The sequence below is a fragment of the Helicoverpa zea genome, chromosome 11 (assembly GCF_022581195.2).
Source record: "Helicoverpa zea isolate HzStark_Cry1AcR chromosome 11, ilHelZeax1.1, whole genome shotgun sequence".
In the NCBI taxonomy this organism is placed as follows: domain Eukaryota; kingdom Metazoa; phylum Arthropoda; class Insecta; order Lepidoptera; family Noctuidae; genus Helicoverpa; species Helicoverpa zea.
In genome coordinates, this window is record NC_061462.1 from 7,308,029 (window position 1) to 7,328,320 (window position 20,292).

The 20,292-nt window shown below is 38.4% G+C and overlaps 2 protein-coding genes across 2 annotated transcripts; one reads left to right on the forward strand and one right to left on the reverse strand.

Annotated features, from left to right (window-relative positions):
- The first annotated feature begins 379 nt into the window (after positions 1 to 379).
- Positions 380 to 4,141, forward strand: LOC124634487 (IQ and ubiquitin-like domain-containing protein). The gene is made up of 5 exons (XM_047170084.1): positions 380 to 1,304; positions 1,417 to 1,529; positions 1,709 to 1,917; positions 2,356 to 2,485; positions 2,707 to 4,141. The coding sequence occupies exons 1-5, from the start codon at positions 380 to 382 to the stop codon at positions 3,835 to 3,837; spliced, it is 2,508 nt and encodes an 835-aa protein (XP_047026040.1). The 3' UTR covers positions 3,838 to 4,141.
- A 153-nt stretch (positions 4,142 to 4,294) lies between these two features.
- LOC124634315 (protein wings apart-like) lies at positions 4,295 to 19,702 on the reverse strand. The gene is made up of 14 exons (XM_047169846.1): positions 19,110 to 19,702; positions 16,957 to 18,839; positions 16,469 to 16,651; positions 16,265 to 16,369; positions 15,930 to 16,073; positions 13,467 to 13,588; positions 13,087 to 13,213; positions 11,494 to 11,709; positions 10,813 to 11,008; positions 10,121 to 10,239; positions 9,611 to 9,774; positions 9,142 to 9,251; positions 8,086 to 8,270; positions 4,295 to 6,858 (listed from the first exon to the last, which is right to left on the reverse strand). Exons 1-14 carry the CDS (start codon positions 19,267 to 19,269, stop codon positions 6,649 to 6,651), a joined length of 3,924 nt encoding a protein of 1,307 aa, XP_047025802.1. The 5' UTR covers positions 19,270 to 19,702; the 3' UTR covers positions 4,295 to 6,648.
- Positions 19,703 to 20,292: the final 590 nt, after the last annotated feature.

Sequence of the window (20,292 nt, forward strand, 5' to 3'; positions counted from 1 at the left end):
CAATAACCTAACTGCTTTTTAAAAGAATGTTCAAAGCCTAGACTGGTGTAGACATTTAAGGCATGCTCGTAAATCAGATGGGTATGGCGAGCCATGTAAGTGAGTAGGTAGTAGGGACGCTGCCAACATTAATACATAATTCAATGAACATTTGTGTAATTATTTTTGTTTCCTTGTGATAGTAACGTGTGTTGGCAAAAAGGCGTTATTTGTAAATATGTTACACAGCAACAGCTTATGTTTATTGTATCTAAGCAACAGAAACAAAGTCAATCGTCAATATTTGTTATGTCAAATCGTTTACAAAAGGTTTTGAAAATTAGTGTTGATTCTCTTTATTTATCTTTTATTCTAGTGTCTGCAGTAAAGTATTTGAAACATGAAGAAAGTGGACGTGCACCAACTATTAGGGATCGCACCAGTTCCTCAAAGCTCGCAGGGAGCTGCGTGCCAGTGCGAATTAGGTCGAGAGAAGTTGCTCACAGCCCCACCTTACAAGACTACACCTTCAGGAGATGAGAACAAGTCCCGCTACCCGACAGCACCATGCGCGAGGGAAGCAGACCAGATGATATGCCCCATTAGCCACGTACTTGTCACCTTCAAGTCGCCGCTACACCCCAATGATGTGTTCACTAAAGTCTTCCCCACGTCTACACCCGTCAAGTTCGTTAAACGAAAGTTATCAAAATTACTCGGCGTGTCAAACAGTAACCTTATACTAACTAGAAATAGAAATGTATTGAACGAAGCGAGTCTCTTATCTCAGCTCAAGGCTGATCCACTTGGATCCCTTTCGATCGATGTCTTTACGAAGGACTCTGAAGATTTTTCCTTATCATCGATACCAAAGGAATCTTACGTCCATGAATTATTGCACGCAGTTCTCCCAAAGAAGAAAGAAATGCCATTTATAGCTATTAAATTCAGGGTCTCAAATCAGAATGCCACTTTTACTCGTTCATACCATTCCATAATAAAGATTCACGAGATAAAGAAAAACTTGGCAGAACTATTTTTACAGGACCCTAATAATTTGGTATTTTTAAGAGGAGATTGTATATTGAAGGACCGTATGGCTCTTATGGACCTCGATTATGATAAATATGGAATAGCAGAGGTTGAATTAGTAACGAAAAATAAAGCCACACTGGATTTAGCCAAATTATATAAGGAAAATCCAGTTAATGACGTCTTAAGTGTGTCAGTACCGTTTGGCACCGAAATTAAACAGATTAATGTAGAGATATTCTCAGATCCTATGCGAAAGCCATTTTTAGGAGGATATAGAAATGTACATACAGGTACTTTACTTTCGCAATATTTTAAATGATGAGAAGTAAATTTACAGGCATAATACCTACACATTTTATAATTAGTTGCTCTATGTAACATTTTCTCAAAAATATTTTTCAGGTGTCATTTATCATCACGCGTACACCCAAACACCTCAGAAACCTGAGAAATTGCCACCAGAGTCGAAGAACTGCAGAGATACTCAAACAGCAAAAGAAAAAGAATGCGTACATGTAAGTACCTACCTAGTACCTAACGTAACTGTCGCTAAAGTGGTATTATTTTACATAATTAAAAAGTTATTGCAAATTAAATTTTGTTTTAAAAATTTTAATGGCACATAGGTTCAATAATTTTAAATTTCAATAAGGCCCTAGAGGTGTAATGAAGTTTTTCTCATTATTTATTTCAGGACACAAACTACAGTCGAGCAACTCAAATGAATAGTGTGCACGCATATATCCCAAACGTGACTGACAGGATAGTCGTGCCGAAACCGTACGAGACGTATTACGAGATGGTCATCAGGCTAAACCACAACCATTACGCGTCAATCATACAACGCGCCTTTAGACATCATCAGTATCGTCAAATGGTTGACAGATGGTTAAAAGAATGCAGGTAAAGTGTTGATGTCTCTTATTGATTTAGTTACTGGTGTATGTTTTATTTATTACTAGCTTCCGAACGCGGCTTCGCCCGCGTGGTATGTTGGTAAATAGCAGCCTACCTATGTGTTAATTCTATCCTATCACCTATTTTCAACCAAATCGGTAAAGCCGTTATTGCTTGAAAGAATAACAGACATACATCTATACACAGTAACATAGATAGTAGGAGATTACTAGGATAAACAAATTGGACGTATCTGGAAAATTATTTCAAATATTGTTTTATTGTGACGATTGCAAATCTGACTTATTGGACCCAACAGGTTACAAGTCAGTTTTCTTATAAAAATGTTTATGTTGTCGATGAACATGGGCTTTAATGTCGATACTTCCCAGCACAACCAAAATATATAGGTATTATACATTTACATTTGGTATTTTTTTACAGGGAAAGGATAGAGAGAATGAAAGAGGAGGAGAGATTGGAACGAGAAGCGATGGAGAGGCGTCTCCGACACGATCTTATTACTAAAACCTTTCCGAAAACGCGTGAAGATTTTGATCAACTTTATGCGATGGTGAGTTTTGGGCCCAGTGTTGAGACAATTCTAATACTGTCAAGAAATGTACCTATTTGCGAATATGATATATACATTTCTCACATAACAAAGAATAGGAACTAGGCATAAGTAGTTAGTATATTTTTGAATAACGAATATTCTCATTAAGTGGTTCAATTATGCCCATAGTCCTCCAGACAGCTCCTTTCAATGTTTTTCAATCACTTTCGTGTTCGTAGGTTGATCGTTGGAAACACGCTGAAATTGCCAGAATATCTCAATTGCACGCAAAAGGTCCAAAAATTGCAGAATTTTCATTACTTCTTGATAAGGAAGTAGAATTACTACGATGCATTGAGGACTACAGAGTCAAGGTGAGAGAAGATAGCAGAAAGATTAAAGAAAAACGATTCTTAGAAGAAATTTCAAAACCTGTTGCTTGGTACGGTCGTGATGGTAAAATTATAACGATGGAAACTGTCGAAATACAGAAAGCAAAAAAATTAAAAGAACTATATAATTCCTTTATACGCAATGATATGGACACTAAGGAGCGAATCGAGCTTCTAGTCGACATGAAATTTGCCTTGCAAGACTTCCGCCATCCTCTAGCTGAAGAAGTTATTACTCTATTGGATCAAGAGAGTGATTTGCTCATAAGGCAATACAATTCTCATCAACTCGAGTACCTAAGGCGTAGAGCAGCTGGCTGTGTCATCCGGCTAATACAATCGTCTGAACTAAACTCTGGAGTTACAAAGTACAAGGACGTAAGAGATTTCAAGAAAATGGAGAACGGCAATCTTCATTTCTGCGAGTTGTGCCATCAGGTGAAACCTTACACGGACTTCCCATTGAACACGAGAATGACTGGATGTTTGATTTGTAAATCCTGCTCGTGGAAAGATGTGAATGAGCGAAGCTGGATCGATATGACACCGTTTAAGTTTATTTTAAGGGCTGTACAGCGTGACGAACGTCGCCGAAAGTGTTGGGGGTCTTTAGCCTTCGTGCTCCAAGAGAAAGATATTTTCTTCATAGTGGAGAAACTTTGGCATTCACATTCAGCAATCAGCGAATGCGATGACATCACGGAATTGAGATTATGTAGATGGCATGTGAACGAGGATTGGTCACCATGGAACTGTTTTCTAGTGACAGTGCAGGAAATGAAGGCTCATTTAAAACTTGAAGAACCTGAACAAGTCTATGATGAGGAGCTAGTTCAGAAAGTAGGGAATAAACACAAACTTGCGAAGGCAAACTTCGAGCAGCTGATGGCTGTGAACAAGCGGTATACGGAAACTGGAGACTGGCAGAGCATCCGAGTCCCCGCCATAGCCCGAGTGGATGCTGTAGAACGAATTTAATACTTTTAGAATATTTTGCTGAGGACTCATTGTATCATGGTAATAATGTTTGTTATTGTATTGTAGTTTTTCTATGTTGAGTTATTATGAACTATTGTAGTTTATGTGCGTAGTTATCGCGGAGTTAAGAGCTAAAATAACTGTATTTTCCTTGTAACTGTAAGCTGCCCTACATTCTGTTCTGAAGCATTTTCTGTTGCAAGGAGAATTAAAAATAAGCTCGATTTAGTTGTTTTGCATTTGTGCAAGTAGTTTTTAAACATGCGATTACACTGATTTAAGTGATTGTCATGTAGATATATATTTCTTCACACGAATATATATTAAAACATAACACTTGTTTTTTCCTTACCTAATGTCCTTCAATACTCTTTTTCCCTTTAGGTAGGTAGTTCATATTTACAGAATATGTCACATTACTAGGAACTTCCCACTAGGTACTGGAATAATAAAACAGTTTAGTTATTTAAATTGTCTTCTTTGAATAATTACACGTAATACTTTATAACATAATTACACATTACATATACAATAATAATTTCTCAAGATATCAAACTCTCGTGATAATAGTTTTAAACAACATATTACTCAAAACACAGGCGTTATAAAGATGAAAATTCCGTAACGAAATGCACTTTAGAGCTACGCTTAGTTCATACATACACAGGTTAATAAATTACGTAAATATAATTTAGGCAATAATAAAATCATAGCTGTACACAAAATAAATTGATAAGGAAACCCCTGGTCTTTTAAATATAATAATCCTAGCTGTAATTTAACAAAACACAGCGAGTTTACAACTTGAGTTACATAATATACCCATTTCGTCATCTTAAAAAACGTCTTATAAATAAAGTAAAGCTGTCAGAAAATGTCGTCACAAGGTAACGAAGAGCAGAATTGACTCCGTGCATTCCCGTAACAGTGAAACGTTGCTTCTCGTGTGAAATTCATGCGAACCGTGCAACCGTATTGTGTATATAAGAACATAATTACTACAATCTCCAATTTAATAATATTAAATTCAGAACAAAATGCGTCAAACACGAATGTAACAACTAACTTGACATAAATTATTATTAGGAATGAAGTTCTGTCACCGACACAGTATAATCCAACATGTTTATTTAGTGCTGCAGAGCCAAATTGTGCCAAATATCAACAAATCCTTATAAATACATGGGACGACAATGACAACGATTTATATAAGCAATTACAAAACCTAATTTGTCTGTAGTTCATTTTTATCTATGGCTCATCCAGTGTATCGCTGAGAGCTGGTGACAAATTAAAGTCATTGTTACAAAATTCCTAGACATACTCAAATATTCGATTTAGAAAAACGTCTAATCTGCGATACTAGATAAAATTAAGTAATTTATGTGCCTTAATAATTAGTTCTATATTTCAATCGTAAAAATAAAATGTTGCCTAATGGACATCAGTCGAGTTGTGAACATGGAGTCTTTTGCAAACAAGTTTATGATAAGGAAATCATTATTCAAACGTCGTCTAGTCCTACAACTGGTTAAAAATCCAACATCATAAATTGTCCTAATTTTTTAATATCTAAGCACAGGTCATTCTCTCATTTGCGAGCGACTATCAAGTGAGTGTTTGTACATTTTGCACCATCTCGTGGCGGGCGGCGTGACGTCACGCTGCCCGCTGCATTACGTCTCAACATACGCAGACATCGTCAACTGTTCCTACTCTAAATTTACTCCTCAACAGAGACCGAACTATTGGTACTAGCTAAAATTTATTTACAATAAACGATTGTGCCTCAATAGAACAATACTCTAATAATTTGTAACTCTCTCGGAGTGGTATAATACAAAAAAGTGCAGACACAATATTCACATAAAAGAATACATATCTATTATACACTTACTCGACTATTTTTGCACTTTTATATTGCCAGTTCAGTGGCTTAAACTCGGAATATCTCAATTTAATTAAGACTTCATAACCCATATCTATGTCGTCAACATAACTATCATCTTAACAGTCTGTGATTTATATTTACAATATCAAAGAGAAGGAAGAAGTATCGATACAAAGAGAAGAGGTACTTATAATAGCCGCGTGCAAACAAACGTCCACCACCTATAATATTGTTTCACTTTTACAAATGGCATATTATATACTATTGCTAAAGGGTGTTCACAATATACAAGGGTTATTTGTTGATTTGGTTCGTATTTACAAGTCTTACAACAAGGATGAACTCAAGACTCCGAATATCTAAACGCTTAGTAGATACATGTTAAGACACATATGCATGCACTAACAAAACCACGCGCCATTCCTAAATGTCAAGCCATTAGGAAGTTCACGTCGAAATCAACGCTCGACACTATCCAATATCCTACATAAACTCTATCAGCCAACAGAACAGTAATAAATCTCCGTTTATCATAAAACATTCCCGGTACTTAACGATCTGCATTTCTAACCAAAACTTATGATTATACTTGTGGGCACAACGATGCGATTCAGTATCGTCCACGGTTTCACTATTCGAACTGGGCCAACATCGGTTGGCTTGCCTGTTGGGCCGGACGACTGGCGATCACTAGCGAAAATTCAGTAGTTCGCACGAGATTCGGCATCGGTGAGCACAAGCGAGGCATAACACACACGGCACATATTGTAAGCGAATCTAATCCCACGCATACATTTTCAAATGAAGCGTTGTTGCCTACGCTGCTTATCTAAATTGTATGCGCTCGTATTGTTCTCGCCTTACGATACGTTGCGTATGCGAATTGGCCGAGTCCCGGTCACACACGCGCTGAGTGCGTCTCAGTGGTAGCCGTCCAGCTCCATTGAGGAGGACATACGGTCGGAACTAGACGTATTATAGTTGAGGCTGTAGTTGAGGTTGCTTAGCGACATGTCTTGTGGCACGTCTGTGGGCGGTTCAGCTGCAGCTTCGGCCTCCTTGTCGCTCGCCTTCATGAACTCGATGATACGATGCGTAGCCTTAACGTGAGCCACAATAGCGGCCTCGGCCTGTAATGTAGATAAGAGAGATTATAACCCGCGATAAACTCAGTGGTTAAACACGTTGAAGTGAAAATTTTAATAAGTTAATATCAGGTTTATACTTTTATCTTTAAAAGGTATAAATAGCGCAAGATGGAATAACAAAATTCTAAAGACAATGGGCCATATGGGATGAAGAATCGACCGCCGATGGTTCCGACAATTCTTCCACTATGGACTGACAAATGTAGCGAAGAGCGGCCACGAATGAAGAAGATGGCATGGCGTGGCGCGGCGCGGCGCCCGGCGGCGTGGCCTCACAGCAGCGCATGTGGCGTGTGTACTTACGCTGGCGGTGAGCGACAGGAAGGCGTAGTACTTGTTGAGCGTGGGCAGCAGCGGCGCGTAGAGCGGCACGCGCGCGCGCACGGCGGCGGCGTGGCGCGGCGCGGCGCCGGCGGCGTGGCCGAGCAGCAGCGCATGTGGCGTGTGTACTTACGCTGGCGGTGAGCGACAGGAAGGCGTAGTACTTGTTGAGCGTGGGCAGCAGCGGCGCGTAGAGCGGCACGCGCGCGCGCACGGCGGCGGCGTGGCGCGGCGCGGCGCCGGCGGCGTGGCCTCACAGCAGCGCATGTGGCGTGTGTACTTACGCTGGCGGTGAGCGACAGGAAGGCGTAGTACTTGTTGAGCGTGGGCAGCAGCGGCGCGTAGAGCGGCACGCGCGCGCGCACGGCGGCGGCGTGGCGCGGCGCGGCGCCGGCGGCGTGGCCGAGCAGCAGCGCATGTGGCGTGTGTACTTACGCTGGCGGTGAGCGACAGGAAGGCGTAGTACTTGTTGAGCGTGGGCAGCAGCGGCGCGTAGAGCGGCACGCGCGCGCGCACGGCGGCGGCGTGGCGCGGCGCGGCGCCGGCGGCGTGGCCGAGCAGCAGCGCATGTGGCGTGTGTACTTACGCTGGCGGTGAGCGACAGGAAGGCGTAGTACTTGTTGAGCGTGGGCAGCAGCGGCGCGTAGAGCGGCACGCGCGCGCGCACGGCGGCGGCGTGGCGCGGCGCGGCGCCGGCGGCGTGGCCGAGCAGCAGCGCATGTGGCGTGTGTACTTACGCTGGCGGTGAGCGACAGGAAGGCGTAGTACTTGTTGAGCGTGGGCAGCAGCGGCGCGTAGAGCGGCACGCGCGCGCGCACGGCGGCGGCGTGGCGCGGCGCGGCGCCGGCGGCGTGGCCTCACAGCAGCGCATGTGGCGTGTGTACTTACGCTGGCGGTGAGCGACAGGAAGGCGTAGTACTTGTTGAGCGTGGGCAGCAGCGGCGCGTAGAGCGGCACGCGCGCGCGCACGGCGGCGGCGTGGCGCGGCGCGGCGCCGGCGGCGTGGCCGAGCAGCAGCGCCATGTACGCGCCCACCATGCTGTGCTCCATGTGCGCACCCGCACGCGCCAGCACTAAGGACATACAAAACTCAGGTTATCCCACTTCTCAACAGATACAACAATACGTAAAGAAAATCCCATCCGGCCCATCCCCTTACGACCCTACGACATATAATAAAAGGAGCATTTCAAAAGTGTGGAAGCCAGGCGCGCACGAATCGAGTATGCCGTGCTCGCATCTGTTTCCAGCAAGCACTCAGCGGACATAGCTCAGTCTAAACACACACAACCCGTCCATACTGACGCTCCGTGCACACTGCGCGCCCCTTTATGTTCGGCGAATAAACCGACAAAAGGCGGATCACGCGCACTAGTTGTAATACTCACAAGGCGTCGCCACCGCCACTATGGGAATTTTGTTACATTGATACTGTGATATGTTGCGACAATTTGGACAGCAACAAATTCTTTTATTGACATTTCACATTACATTCGTAAATATGTATCCGGCTTTGTATTAAACAAAATACTTTTAAAATTAAAATAACGCGTTGTTTTGCTCCTAACTACTTTGCTGTTACAGTTGTTCTCCACTGTTTTACCCGCGTCCCAATGGTTCATTGTTCACCTCATTCCATACTCATATAAAAAGTACCCCCATATGTAATTTTTAACCAGATAGTAATTAGAAAAATGCAATTGTCACACTTTACTTACGAAGAATGGACATGAATGGCTGATTAAAGGTGAAGGAAAACATCTGGAGGAGACAACTATAAAGTTTAAAATCACCAACCCGCATTGAGCAAGCGTGGTTGATTATCGTTCAATCCTTTTCCTTCCTTGTGTGAGAGAATACCTGTGCCCTACAGTGCGATGAAGAAATATCGAAGTCCAAAATAATGTAGCCGGTATTTAAGCCGGTAATAAAACAAATACTTACACTTCGCAACAGTCTCGTCTATGTCGTCTTGAGATTGCTTCTTCTTGTCATTATTATCGTCCGGTTCCTTTTCACCGTCTAGAATGGCGTCGGTATTTTCCTCAGCCCGCCTGTAAGATTACATGATCTTATAGTTTCAGTGTACACATACATATGTCACTTTTGCTGCACACAGAAATTGCTGTCAATCTGTACAGTAAAATTAAAAAAAAAAAACAAAAAACAATTCTCATTGTTCCATTATGGGATTTGAAATAGTAAAACAATAATAAATATATTTTATCCATTTATGACGCGTATTCTATCTTCAACATTACCTTTCATTCAAATTGTCGAAGTATCATGCGACGGCAATACATTAATTTTTGTATCAAAAGTTGGATTGAGTTAAAAATAGGTAATATTATGTATAAAGTTCATAATATATATGAGGTCTTCGTAATATATATAAAGTTTATATTCGACTTACCTAGCAAGGTCTTCTCTCTTATAGAACAGATCTACAATAAGGTCTAGCGCTCCAATACTCCTGGATATGATTTCATCTTCGTTGTCAACACGAATTCGCGCATTCAACAGCCTCTCGGTATTCGCTTCGTTGTTCTGAACTAAGTTTATTAACAGCAACAACACCTGCGTAATGAAGAATTAAATAAATATTCAGGTCATGTTCGTGTTTTAAATAAATATGTCTAGTGATGTCATGCACTCTTTAGGGTACTGGATCAATAAAACTAACGACTCATTATGTATTTGTACCATTCCAATAATTATGTAGACGGTCGATAATCGTTTATGAAAATTGTGGTTTGGTTTATTTAAAGAATACTTTGTCAAAATTTATAAACATCCTTCAATAGAATAGTCTAATTAAGTGATGTAGTCATCTAGTATCAAAGAAAGCAATGCTTCTTTTCTCCGCCGTCAAGGCCAAAACCTTCGAGTATTGTGCATTTATATTACGCAGTTGGATACTTACGCAAACACTAAATTCGAAGTTTCTGTTGTCAGGAATGAAGTTCCCTTGGTTGTACAGAATGAGGAGACAAGTCTCCATCACTGATGGCTGTTCACCAATCACCTGCGCTCCTAAGGACACTGCAAAAAAGTTTTATCATGTAAAGAACTAAAAAAATACGATTTCTTGTTTCTTGATGTTATGATTCTATAAGTTTTGTATGTGAACACGCAAGATATGTCTTGTATCCTGAATTTTTTATATCGCAATTCCTGTTGTGTTAATTCGTATATCTACTTTTAACATTAAATAAAAACTAATTCATTGTCGTTGTTGTCGTTTCAGCTAAAAGATGTCCACTTCTGAGCAAAGGAATCCCCCAAAATTCTAAATTTTGCTCGATCTTAGGCAACGCGCATGAACTGCATCCCGGCGACTTTGGCCAGATTGTCCTTCCGTCTAGTGACGCTTGCCCACGCTGCGTCTTCCAAGTGGTGCGTGGTTGCCAATCCTGAACTCCGTTACACTATCGGCCAGCTATCTGCCTCGACCATTGCTACTTCAATTTAGTAAATGGGCTGAGGAGCAGTCGCTCTTTGTTACTGGTACTACAGCTGCATTCCGTAAGACTGGAACCCAACCCCAACATACCAAAAGGCTGGATAGACAACTCATATAGTGCGTTTTATTCACTAGTATACGTAGTCACTCACCATTAGGCCCAAAGTTATGCGACAAATTCAGCAGTACTTTCAACGCCGGCAGTGCAGCATCGAGCAGCGGCTGGCGCAGCGCGTGGTGCTGCCGCGCGGCGCCGCACCAGGCGCGCAGCACGCCGCACACGGTGCGGGCTGCGACGCCGCCGTTGCCGCATAGGTAGATTTGGTTGTCCTCGTTTGCTTGCGTCACCTGTGGAGTTGTGTTGTTAGTTAGTTATACGATGTTTTACGTTATGTTACGTTAGCAAAGAAACGGCTTCTCTGCTTTATGTAGTTTTTTTTTCTTTCATTGTAATTTATGGAGTATGGAAACGAATAACAATAGGAATTGGTGAAAGTTTGTGAAGGTGTTGCTCTTTTGTAATTTTGTAAGTAAACAAAACGGTAGTTTAATTAGTCTAATTTCAATAAAGGATTTCGACTTTGAAATAAAGGTTAAGACTACAATCCATTTGTTATTTATGAACAAATATTCAGTAATTTACCATGAAAAATTCATTTCATCTTTCGGTCAAACAGCTTGTAGCCTATCTGTGTTATATTTTATTTTATATTTTTTTCAATACATCAAGATCTACCATCTTTCATAATTATGTTAGTATCATCCGAAAACTTAACGTAAACACGTAAAAAACTAATTCCGCATTAAAAAATATTAAAGATCGAAATACTTACATTTTCCAGGACCCGCAAACACCTATCGGCCTTCCTCAGCACTTCAACATCAGCATTGGTCCAAGTTTCGATCGGCGTGTCAAGTTTCAAGGCGCAGTCCTGAATCGTGCGAACAATGTGGTCGACGCCGCCCAATACGCGAAGTTCTTCCTTGAACCATTCACCAGCGCGTTTTGACGTCAGCGAGAGAAGAGTTTCCATTGCTAAATGACCCACCTGAAATTTGAAATTGGTATCAATCATTGGTTGTTGAACTATATATGTATATTTATTTGTTTATTTCGAGCACAACAACTCTCCTATAGTAATATTTTTTGTTTGTACCCTAAAGGCTCCCAAACTACTGAATTTGAAAAAATATTTCTCTGTTAGAAAGCTACACTACTTCTTCCCGAGTAACAAAAGCCATATTTTATCCCGGTACGAGCAGTAGTCGGGAGTCGGGTGAAACCGCGGGAAAACGGATAATACATAATAAAATACTTATTAAAAAACAACTCCTTTTTACTTAGATTCAACCAAGGTCAATATTGATGCTTGCTACTTGACCTGAACAAGACAAGACATTATATTCTACATACTTGGTTCAATAACGATAAATAGGGAAGTACTACTATTTTAACCTTTATAAAAATGAAACAAGATAAACAGATATTATAGGTATCTGGTTTAAAGTAAAGATTTTCCTTATATTACTTGTTGTTTTATTTAAAGAAAAATAAATGTTTCTTTTCTCGTTGCACTTTATTTGAGATAAGATATCTTCAGTGCATACACACATAAACTCATAACGCAAACGGGAAAGTTGCATCCCACCTAATCCCTATGAATAAAATAATACAAGGACTCCTTTTTATTACGGTTAGGGAAAGTAGAATTGAAAAACCGGCCAAGTGCGAGTCGGACTCGTGCACGAAGGGTTCCGTAAATTACAGTTAAATCAACCTATCTCAAAAACTATAAGAGATACTTTGATCAAACCAAAAATCGTTGAAAGAGTTAATTAGCATGCATCACCTCTATTTTTTTTAGAATTTTATACCCCGTAGTTATAAAAATAGAGGGGGGGGGACATACTTTTTACGACTTTGAGAGCTGATATCTCAAAAACCGTTCACTTTAAGAAAAATGTTTTTTAGAAAACTTTATATCATTTTAAAAGACCTTTCCATTGATACCCCACACGGGTATGTACATCGAAAAAAAAAATTTCATCCCTCAGTTACATGTATGGGGGGCCCCACCCCCAATTCTTTTTTTTACTATTTAGTGTCATATTTTTGTAGCGGTTCATACAACACATATTCCCATCAAATTTCATCACTGTAGTACTTATAGTTTCCGAGTAAATCGGCTGTGACAGACGGACAGACGGACAGACGGACATGACGAAACTATAAGGGTTCCGTTTTTGCCATTTTGGCTACGGAACCCTAAAAATCTTATAACCACATAATATATATTATCTATCATTAGTATCCTATCATTGACCTCATTGCCTATCTATTTTGTTGCTTTCTATGTTTGAACAATCCATACATACAAAAGAAACAGACAAACAATATGTCTACATTTAAAAGGCAGATAACTTACAGTAATATTCTCCAGATCCAAATGCTGTGCTTTCCCTTGGCTTTTAATTTCAGCGCAAAGCTCACGAACTCTCTCCTGGGTCTTCGTCAATTGTGCTGATGTCAGGCCACAGTCGTCAAGTGCATTCCTAGAAGAAACATAAATTGTTATTATGTAGATTTTTACATACATTTCAATTTATTTTACTAATATTACAAAATATGATAAAGTAACTCTGTCTGTATGTCCAGTTTCACGCCTAAAATTAAGCCTGACAAAGGGCACTTTTTTCGCCTGTTGCGAGAAGTACTTTCCTCGAGAATTGGTAAAACCCCCGGGGAAAAGCTAGTTATTTATACAAATAAACAATTATTATTATTTAAGTAAACAATGAAACTTACTTATGTGATGCATCAGATTCTAGTAAATTGAGCATAAGTTCAAGTGATTCACGGTCCAGATCCATGTTGAGACGATCTTGTGACAACACAAACATCACCGTTGCAGTACATAGACCCAAACTCTGTAAAGAAAGATCATTATAATATTATTTTTTTTACCTACATGGTACAAGTTATACAAGCTAATATTACCAATGAACAAATAAAAGCACTATTACAAATATAGATTAGTTTCTATTTTAATTTGGATTAATGATAGTTTTTCAGTTTATAAGTAGCATAGGACAGATTAATCATAAAATTGAATTTATAATGCCACAACTTAAAGTGCAAAGTCATACAATGCTTGTTTATCTTGAAATATGTAGCATCATCATGACAATATTATGTAATGACAACAAGCTTTATGTGATAATTAGTTTTTATATTGTTAAAGCCACTTAATGAGGGGAAAAATTAACACCACAATAATTATCTTGTAATAGATGTCGAGATTTGGTTAAACCTATTTGTTTTTGTAAACTAAATGAATATTACATAATATGTATTTTGTTTATTAATTTGTTTGGGTCAAGATAAACAAAATTGTACAGTGATTGATTGTTGCAACTTTGTCTTATCACTATCAACATAGAGATAAATAAAACAGACAAGCAATTGAATGTTATGAACTATCCTAACTCCAATTGTGTTGGTGGTTTACTTTATTAAATTAAGAACTAATAATTTATATGTGGCTGAAAATCAATATTAGTACAATTAACAATAACTATCTTATCAATACAATCATTCTTTTAAGCACTAAAAAATACCTATTTAGATTGGGTGTTTTTCAGAAAACTTGACCCTAGCAAAATCGGCCTGTCCCACACCTTCAAACATTTTTATTTTGATTTTTTTATATGGCACGTGTGAAAGTGAGTTTTTGATAAATTTAGGTATATATTTTAATGTACAATTAAATCAATATGTAGCATAAAAAGTGGATAGTTATTTTTATATTTAAAATAAACCTAAAGAGGACGTATAAATATCGTGTGTCCCATGGCGCTCTTGGAGATTACTTCTAAAATATTCGTTTTTGGGTATGTTTAAGTTTTTGAACTTAGTCTCTGTATTTCTAAAAACGTATTTTTAATTTTTATGCCATAAATTTATTGTTATTTTAAGAAATATCATTATTTTAATGTTGTCCTACGAAAATCATTGTTCCGGAAAATCCGGTTTCGTCACGGTGAATTTGATATCGTACTCAAGACAAAATCTACTAATTTGTGTTTTTTCTACCTTCTTGGCAACTTTATGACCGTATTAGGATTCCGCCATTGCCGTTTTAAAGTCAGGTAAGGCTAAAACTGTGACGACAATTTTGGTATCATCGGCGCGCAAAATTTTTGTTCCGGATAGTGGCAGTATTTAAAAGGTTAATAAATTGTTTTCTTAACTCTATAACACTGTATATAACATAAACAACTCATCATTATTAGATTAGTAAGGCTAAAAACAAGGTTTTTTAAATAAATATTAGTTATTTTCAATTTTAAAAGTCTCGTGAGATGAAAACGTCACCTCCTGTGCGTCACGTTACATACTACCGGAACAAAATCGTAACGATATTGAATTGTAAAGCTTAGTGTACAATTAAATAATTTATGGGAGCGTCGTGTGGTAGGTATCAAACGAAAAGGCTTACATTTAATCGGTTTTGTTTATATATGTGTGTGTAAAGGTTTATATCTAAAAATTTAGTGAGTTAATACTTTATTCTTTGTAATTGTGTTTTGAAATCGGCAGTGTGGACATTGCTCAAATTATTCTTATCAATCACGAAATTTTCATATTAGTCACTGTCCCATATTCTGGATGTTACAAAAATGGTTTAAAAATATATATTTTTCATTTTATAGCGTTTATTTTGGCATCATAGTATTTTGTTAGTATCTAAAATTTCTCACTAGGCTTGATTTTGGAAATTGTAGCGGGTATCATTAGTAATGACAACTTTTCTAGTGAGATGTGTCCAAGAAGTGACGAAAGTGAAATTATTTAGCTGATTATTTAATAATCTTATAGAATTATGCTATCGTTTTGTTTGTTTTTAAAAGATTTTAAGTATATCTTTATGCCACCATAAGTTGATTTCGTTTTAATACTTGTTTGTTTTATTTCTAATTAATTATATTTTGTGACGTTCAGGTATACTATGCATCATACGCTGACAGAAAAACTTAAATATTTCTTAAAATCATATTATAATTTTAATTTAAAATGCAGATTTAGCTAGTTAACAATATATTCTTTAATATTAGAGTAAATAAAATAGAATTCACGAAATAAAAAAAAAATATTTCCTGTGCGTCACAGGGTATTCTTTTCTGAAAATCACCCGTATACTTTTACCTACTCGAATAGATATATAGCCATTTTAATACAGATAAATAATAACCCATATAAGCCACTAACCTGATCATTGGTGGCGTCGTGCAGGGCGCTGAAGAACTTCTGCACGGTGCCGTGCGCTCGCAAGTGCATGCGGAACGCGGGCGCGGTGCATTTGCTCGCCAGCGTGATCGCAGACAGGCAACGCGTCGAGATCGGGTTGTTATTCTAAACAATGCATAAAGTTCTTGTAAAATATAAACAACTCACTTTTCTATGAAAGTATGCATACAAAGATTTGAATTAAAAAATGTGGCTACAAGCACAGTTAATTATATTGTATTATGATAAGGTGATTAGTGTAAGTGAAATTATTATGAAATACAGACAAACTGAATATAAAACTTTGTCTTCTTTACCTGCAAAGCATCTAATAGATATTCCACATCATCATTGAACTCTTGGAATTCTCCAATTTCCTGGATCTGATGTGCTTTCTTCACGTTTCTAACCACTGTGTAAAACTGTAAACAGAAAAGTATTATTTTTACACCTGCATTATAAAAGCATGCTCCATTTTATGAAAATGAAGAGTTAAGAACTTCATGTGAAATGTAATATACCTCTTTAGCCTCTTTACTGCACTTGACGCTAGTATAAGGTTTCACTGCCTCAACAGGATCATCAACTATAGGATCTGGAGCTCTATACCTAGTCACTCTGCTGAGCTCCTCCGATACCTCACCAACTTGATTCCTCACTTCTGCATTCTCTACAGGTTCAGGCCTTGGAGTCTCATTTCCTTTCTGCAATTACAATAACATGGCTTTAACAAAAACTGTGGTATTGTTTCAGCATGTTACTAAGCCATTTGTACAATGTACTTGTAGTTTCAAGGTTAATTGTGTCATACAATAATAAAACTATTAATAAATTGTTAAGATTTTTAACCCGTGAAAGAATTTATATCAGGCTATTTTTGTAAAAATCAAAAGCAATTTGATGATCAATACTACTTGAATATAACTTTATTAACAATCTGTTACAAATTTTTAAATAACCAATTTTTACTTAGTGCATAGGATGTTTAGATATATACCATAATACTTACATCATTAGCCCATTCATGTCTATACAGATGACGTCTCTTCCTAGCCGGCAGGGGTGATGGATTGTCATTCACAAGTGATTTACTCTTAAATATAGATCCTTTCTTCTTGGTTATAACTAATTTAACACTAGGCTTCTCATCATTCGGTACATGATCTTCTGTATCACACATACCCCTGGGAGATTTAAACACATCTTCTTGAGGTTTCTGAATCTCTTCTTCAAAATTCTCATTAGGGCAGCTATTGTAAGCTGAATCTGAAGATTGTGTGTTGGCTTGGGAGTAGGTTGGAGTGTTATTAGTATTAAATGCTTGAGCAACTACCTCATTAGTGTCCTCTTCCTGTCCAACTTCTTCACTAGCTGCACCCTGTTCTACAGGGATATCTTCTGGTGGCATTTCTACATCATGATCAGGGCTTGAATTTTTAACATGCTTTTTATGCTTCCTGTAACTCTTCACTTTAGGTGTATCTCCACCTTTACCACTGTCGCTTCCTCCTGAGAGGATGTCAATCAAATCATTCTTCTCAATAGGAATTTCATTTTTCTCAATGGTTTGTTCATGCTCTGGAGTGGTAACAGTAGAAGCTATATCAGCAAGGGTCTCCTGCTTTCTCCTAGTCTTTCTTCCTTCCTTTTTGATGTCACTTACTGTTTTAGTTCCATGTTTATTTGGAATACCAGTTGTCAGGGCATCCAAATAATCATCATTTTCACTATAATTAATATTGGGCCTGTTTCTTCGAGATCTTCCAGTGTTACTCTCTGGGGGTTTGGGTTCTGGTGGAAGCTCATTGGGTTGAACTTCCAGTCTTGGTGATGTAATAACTGAGCCTGAATCTAGTTTAGCAAGTTGAGTTTCAATATCATCTCCAGGCAACAATTTGATCTTGGATTCCTTCTCAGTTTCTTGTGATGGTGATGCAAGGGTTTTGTAAAGGTCATATGCATCTGTCCCTGGTTGTGGGGAACTTAATTTCTTTAATGGCTCATCATCAGAGTTTTTGTGATGACGTTTGTGTGACTTGTGATCTTTTTTCTCCTTCTTCTTTTCTTTTTTGGTTTCCTGAGTAAGACCACCGCACTTGATTGTAATTTTAAGACCTTCATGCTTGGGAGAGCATATTGTTTCCATAGATGGACTCTTTTTATGATCAGACCCAACATCTGAGTGAGTATCCAAAGATGAATGCCTATCAGAACTAGGAGATGTAAAACCTTCATTTGAATCTGTGCTTACAATTCTTGATGTTCCTTTGGATATTCGTAGAACTATTGGAGGTGGTTTACGCTCTTCATTCGCTTCTTTACTTGTAGACGGACTTGTAACATCTGTTTTAATGACAGTTGGACTACTTACTAATGGACTGGCTTTGGGCGATGGTACTTTTGGTGAGGCAACCTTTGATTGTGTTGATTCATACCGAGTGAACTCTGGAATGGGGCTATTACTGCCATCTTCAGCATAATTGATCACTTTATCACGATTGCGAACCAGGTAACGTTTATTTGGAGGTTGAGTATTTTCAGCTGGTGCTTCTTCCTTTTTGGATGCCTTTGTGGCCACTGCACCTCTTTTGGCTTTAGATTTTTCAGAGTTGCGGCGAGGTAATTCAGGAGATGATGAATCTCTTGTATAAGAAGCCCTGTTTCTTTTAGTTGTTTTCTTTTCCTTGCTGTGTGAAGGATGTTCAGGTGAGAGGGGTGCAGCAGGTACTGGGGGAGCATAAGTGATCTGTGGAACTGGTGGGTAGACCTCTGCATTGCGAGATTTAAAGAATTTCTTGGGCTTTGGTGGTGGCTGCTCAGTCTCAACTGCTGGCACTGTCAGCGGACTGTTCTGATCTTGCACAGGCTTTTTAAGAATATTGTTTGCATATGCTGGAATATCAAGGTAAACAAATAGTAAATAAACAAAGTAAACCATAAATAAATTATCTAATGATATAAATGTACCATAGACAATCGAAGTAGCAACATTCGTCCAAAATAAATGCTCTGTTCAAAAACTTACTTTCACCTATGATTAATAACTGATTACCAACAATTATCTAATGAGAATCTTGTCATAACATGAAAAATATGGTTAACTTATAGTTTTTGACATCAAGGTTGTTTATAAATGACAAATGTATTAGTAAACGTGCTTACCGTAAGGTGCGCTTCTAATCGACGTGAAGCTAGTGATTCCCCATTTGCCCACCGTGCCCGCCGAACGAGCTGCTGTTGGGCAGTTACTATTTTCTCTAAAGAGAGCACTATCCAGCGGTACGGCCACGCTACCGCCTCGGCCTCTGCCCCAGCGCGACATGCTGATAATTTCATCAATAACGATGACACCAGCACCGACTCAGTCTAATCAATCGTTTAGGCAAATGTCAAAGTGAGAAACACATGCCGATTCCAAACGCGAATTGTATGTTCGAGACACTTTAAAAATCCATCAATAACACTTTTTTGACCATCACTAGACTTTCTCCAAATGAAATGAAAACACAACCCATAAAGATAACACACCCGCCATTTTTACAGGAGCCCCAAGTACTTTTCCCTCAGATGCACTCAAATGCGTAATCAATCGACATAACAGTTTATCACGTTTTTACAACTTCCATTTTAATTATCCGATTCTCTTTGAACTTTTGAGGTAGATCTTTAATGTTGATTTTAATATGAGTAAATGACAAATAGGACACAAACTGCGATGTTGTCATCTCATAACACAAAAGACGCCATATTGGCTAAACAAGAACTGATTCCGAGCAACCAATAGAAACGCAGTAAAACAGAGACCACAGCCATAGAGCTTTTGTAATGAATCAAAATATTGATAGAGGCGCAAATTTTTCAACCTGTAGTATTTTTAATTTTAAAATACCTGTAATGTTTGTTAATGTAACTGAAATATTTGTGAAATATTGACCAACAACATATTTTAACAATTAATTTACATTCCCAAAACGTTTGAAAATAGTGTGAACACAAACAAAGATGGCGTCGTTCTAACCATAGACTGCACAGCAGCGCTCATAGCGCCATGAAGGTTCATTAATTTTTGTGGCCGGGAAGTTTGAATTTGCAGAAGTGGCGGCATAATAAATACAAATCAAAAAGTCTTGTATTTTACATGCTTTTCTGAAAATATATTTTGCATCTTGTTTTAATACTCCATTTGAGTACCTACGGTAAATAATTATTTTCATAAATACATAGTAAACAACAAAACACCGTTTAAAGTAATTAATGCTGTAACTGTTAATTATTGTATTTACATAGATTTTTGTCGTTACGGGCAGTCGGAAGCCAGTAAGTCTAACACTAGTCTTATCAAGTT

Coding starts and splice junctions, on each gene's coding strand:
- LOC124634487 (XM_047170084.1), top strand. CDS start 380: ATGAAGAAAGTGGACGTGCACCAACTATTAGGGATCGCACCAGTTCCT. Junction 1,305..1,416: donor ATATAGAAATGTACATACAG/GTACTTTACTTT, acceptor AATATTTTTCAG/GTGTCATTTATCATCACGCG. Junction 1,530..1,708: donor AAGAAAAAGAATGCGTACAT/GTAAGTACCTAC, acceptor TATTTATTTCAG/GACACAAACTACAGTCGAGC.
- LOC124634315 (XM_047169846.1), bottom strand. CDS start 19,269: ATGTCGCGCTGGGGCAGAGGCCGAGGCGGTAGCGTGGCCGTACCGCTG. Junction 18,840..19,109: donor GATTAGAAGCGCACCTTACG/GTAAGCACGTTT, acceptor TTGATATTCCAG/CATATGCAAACAATATTCTT. Junction 10,240..10,812: donor GCATAACTTTGGGCCTAATG/GTGAGTGACTAC, acceptor ACTTTTTTGCAG/TGTCCTTAGGAGCGCAGGTG.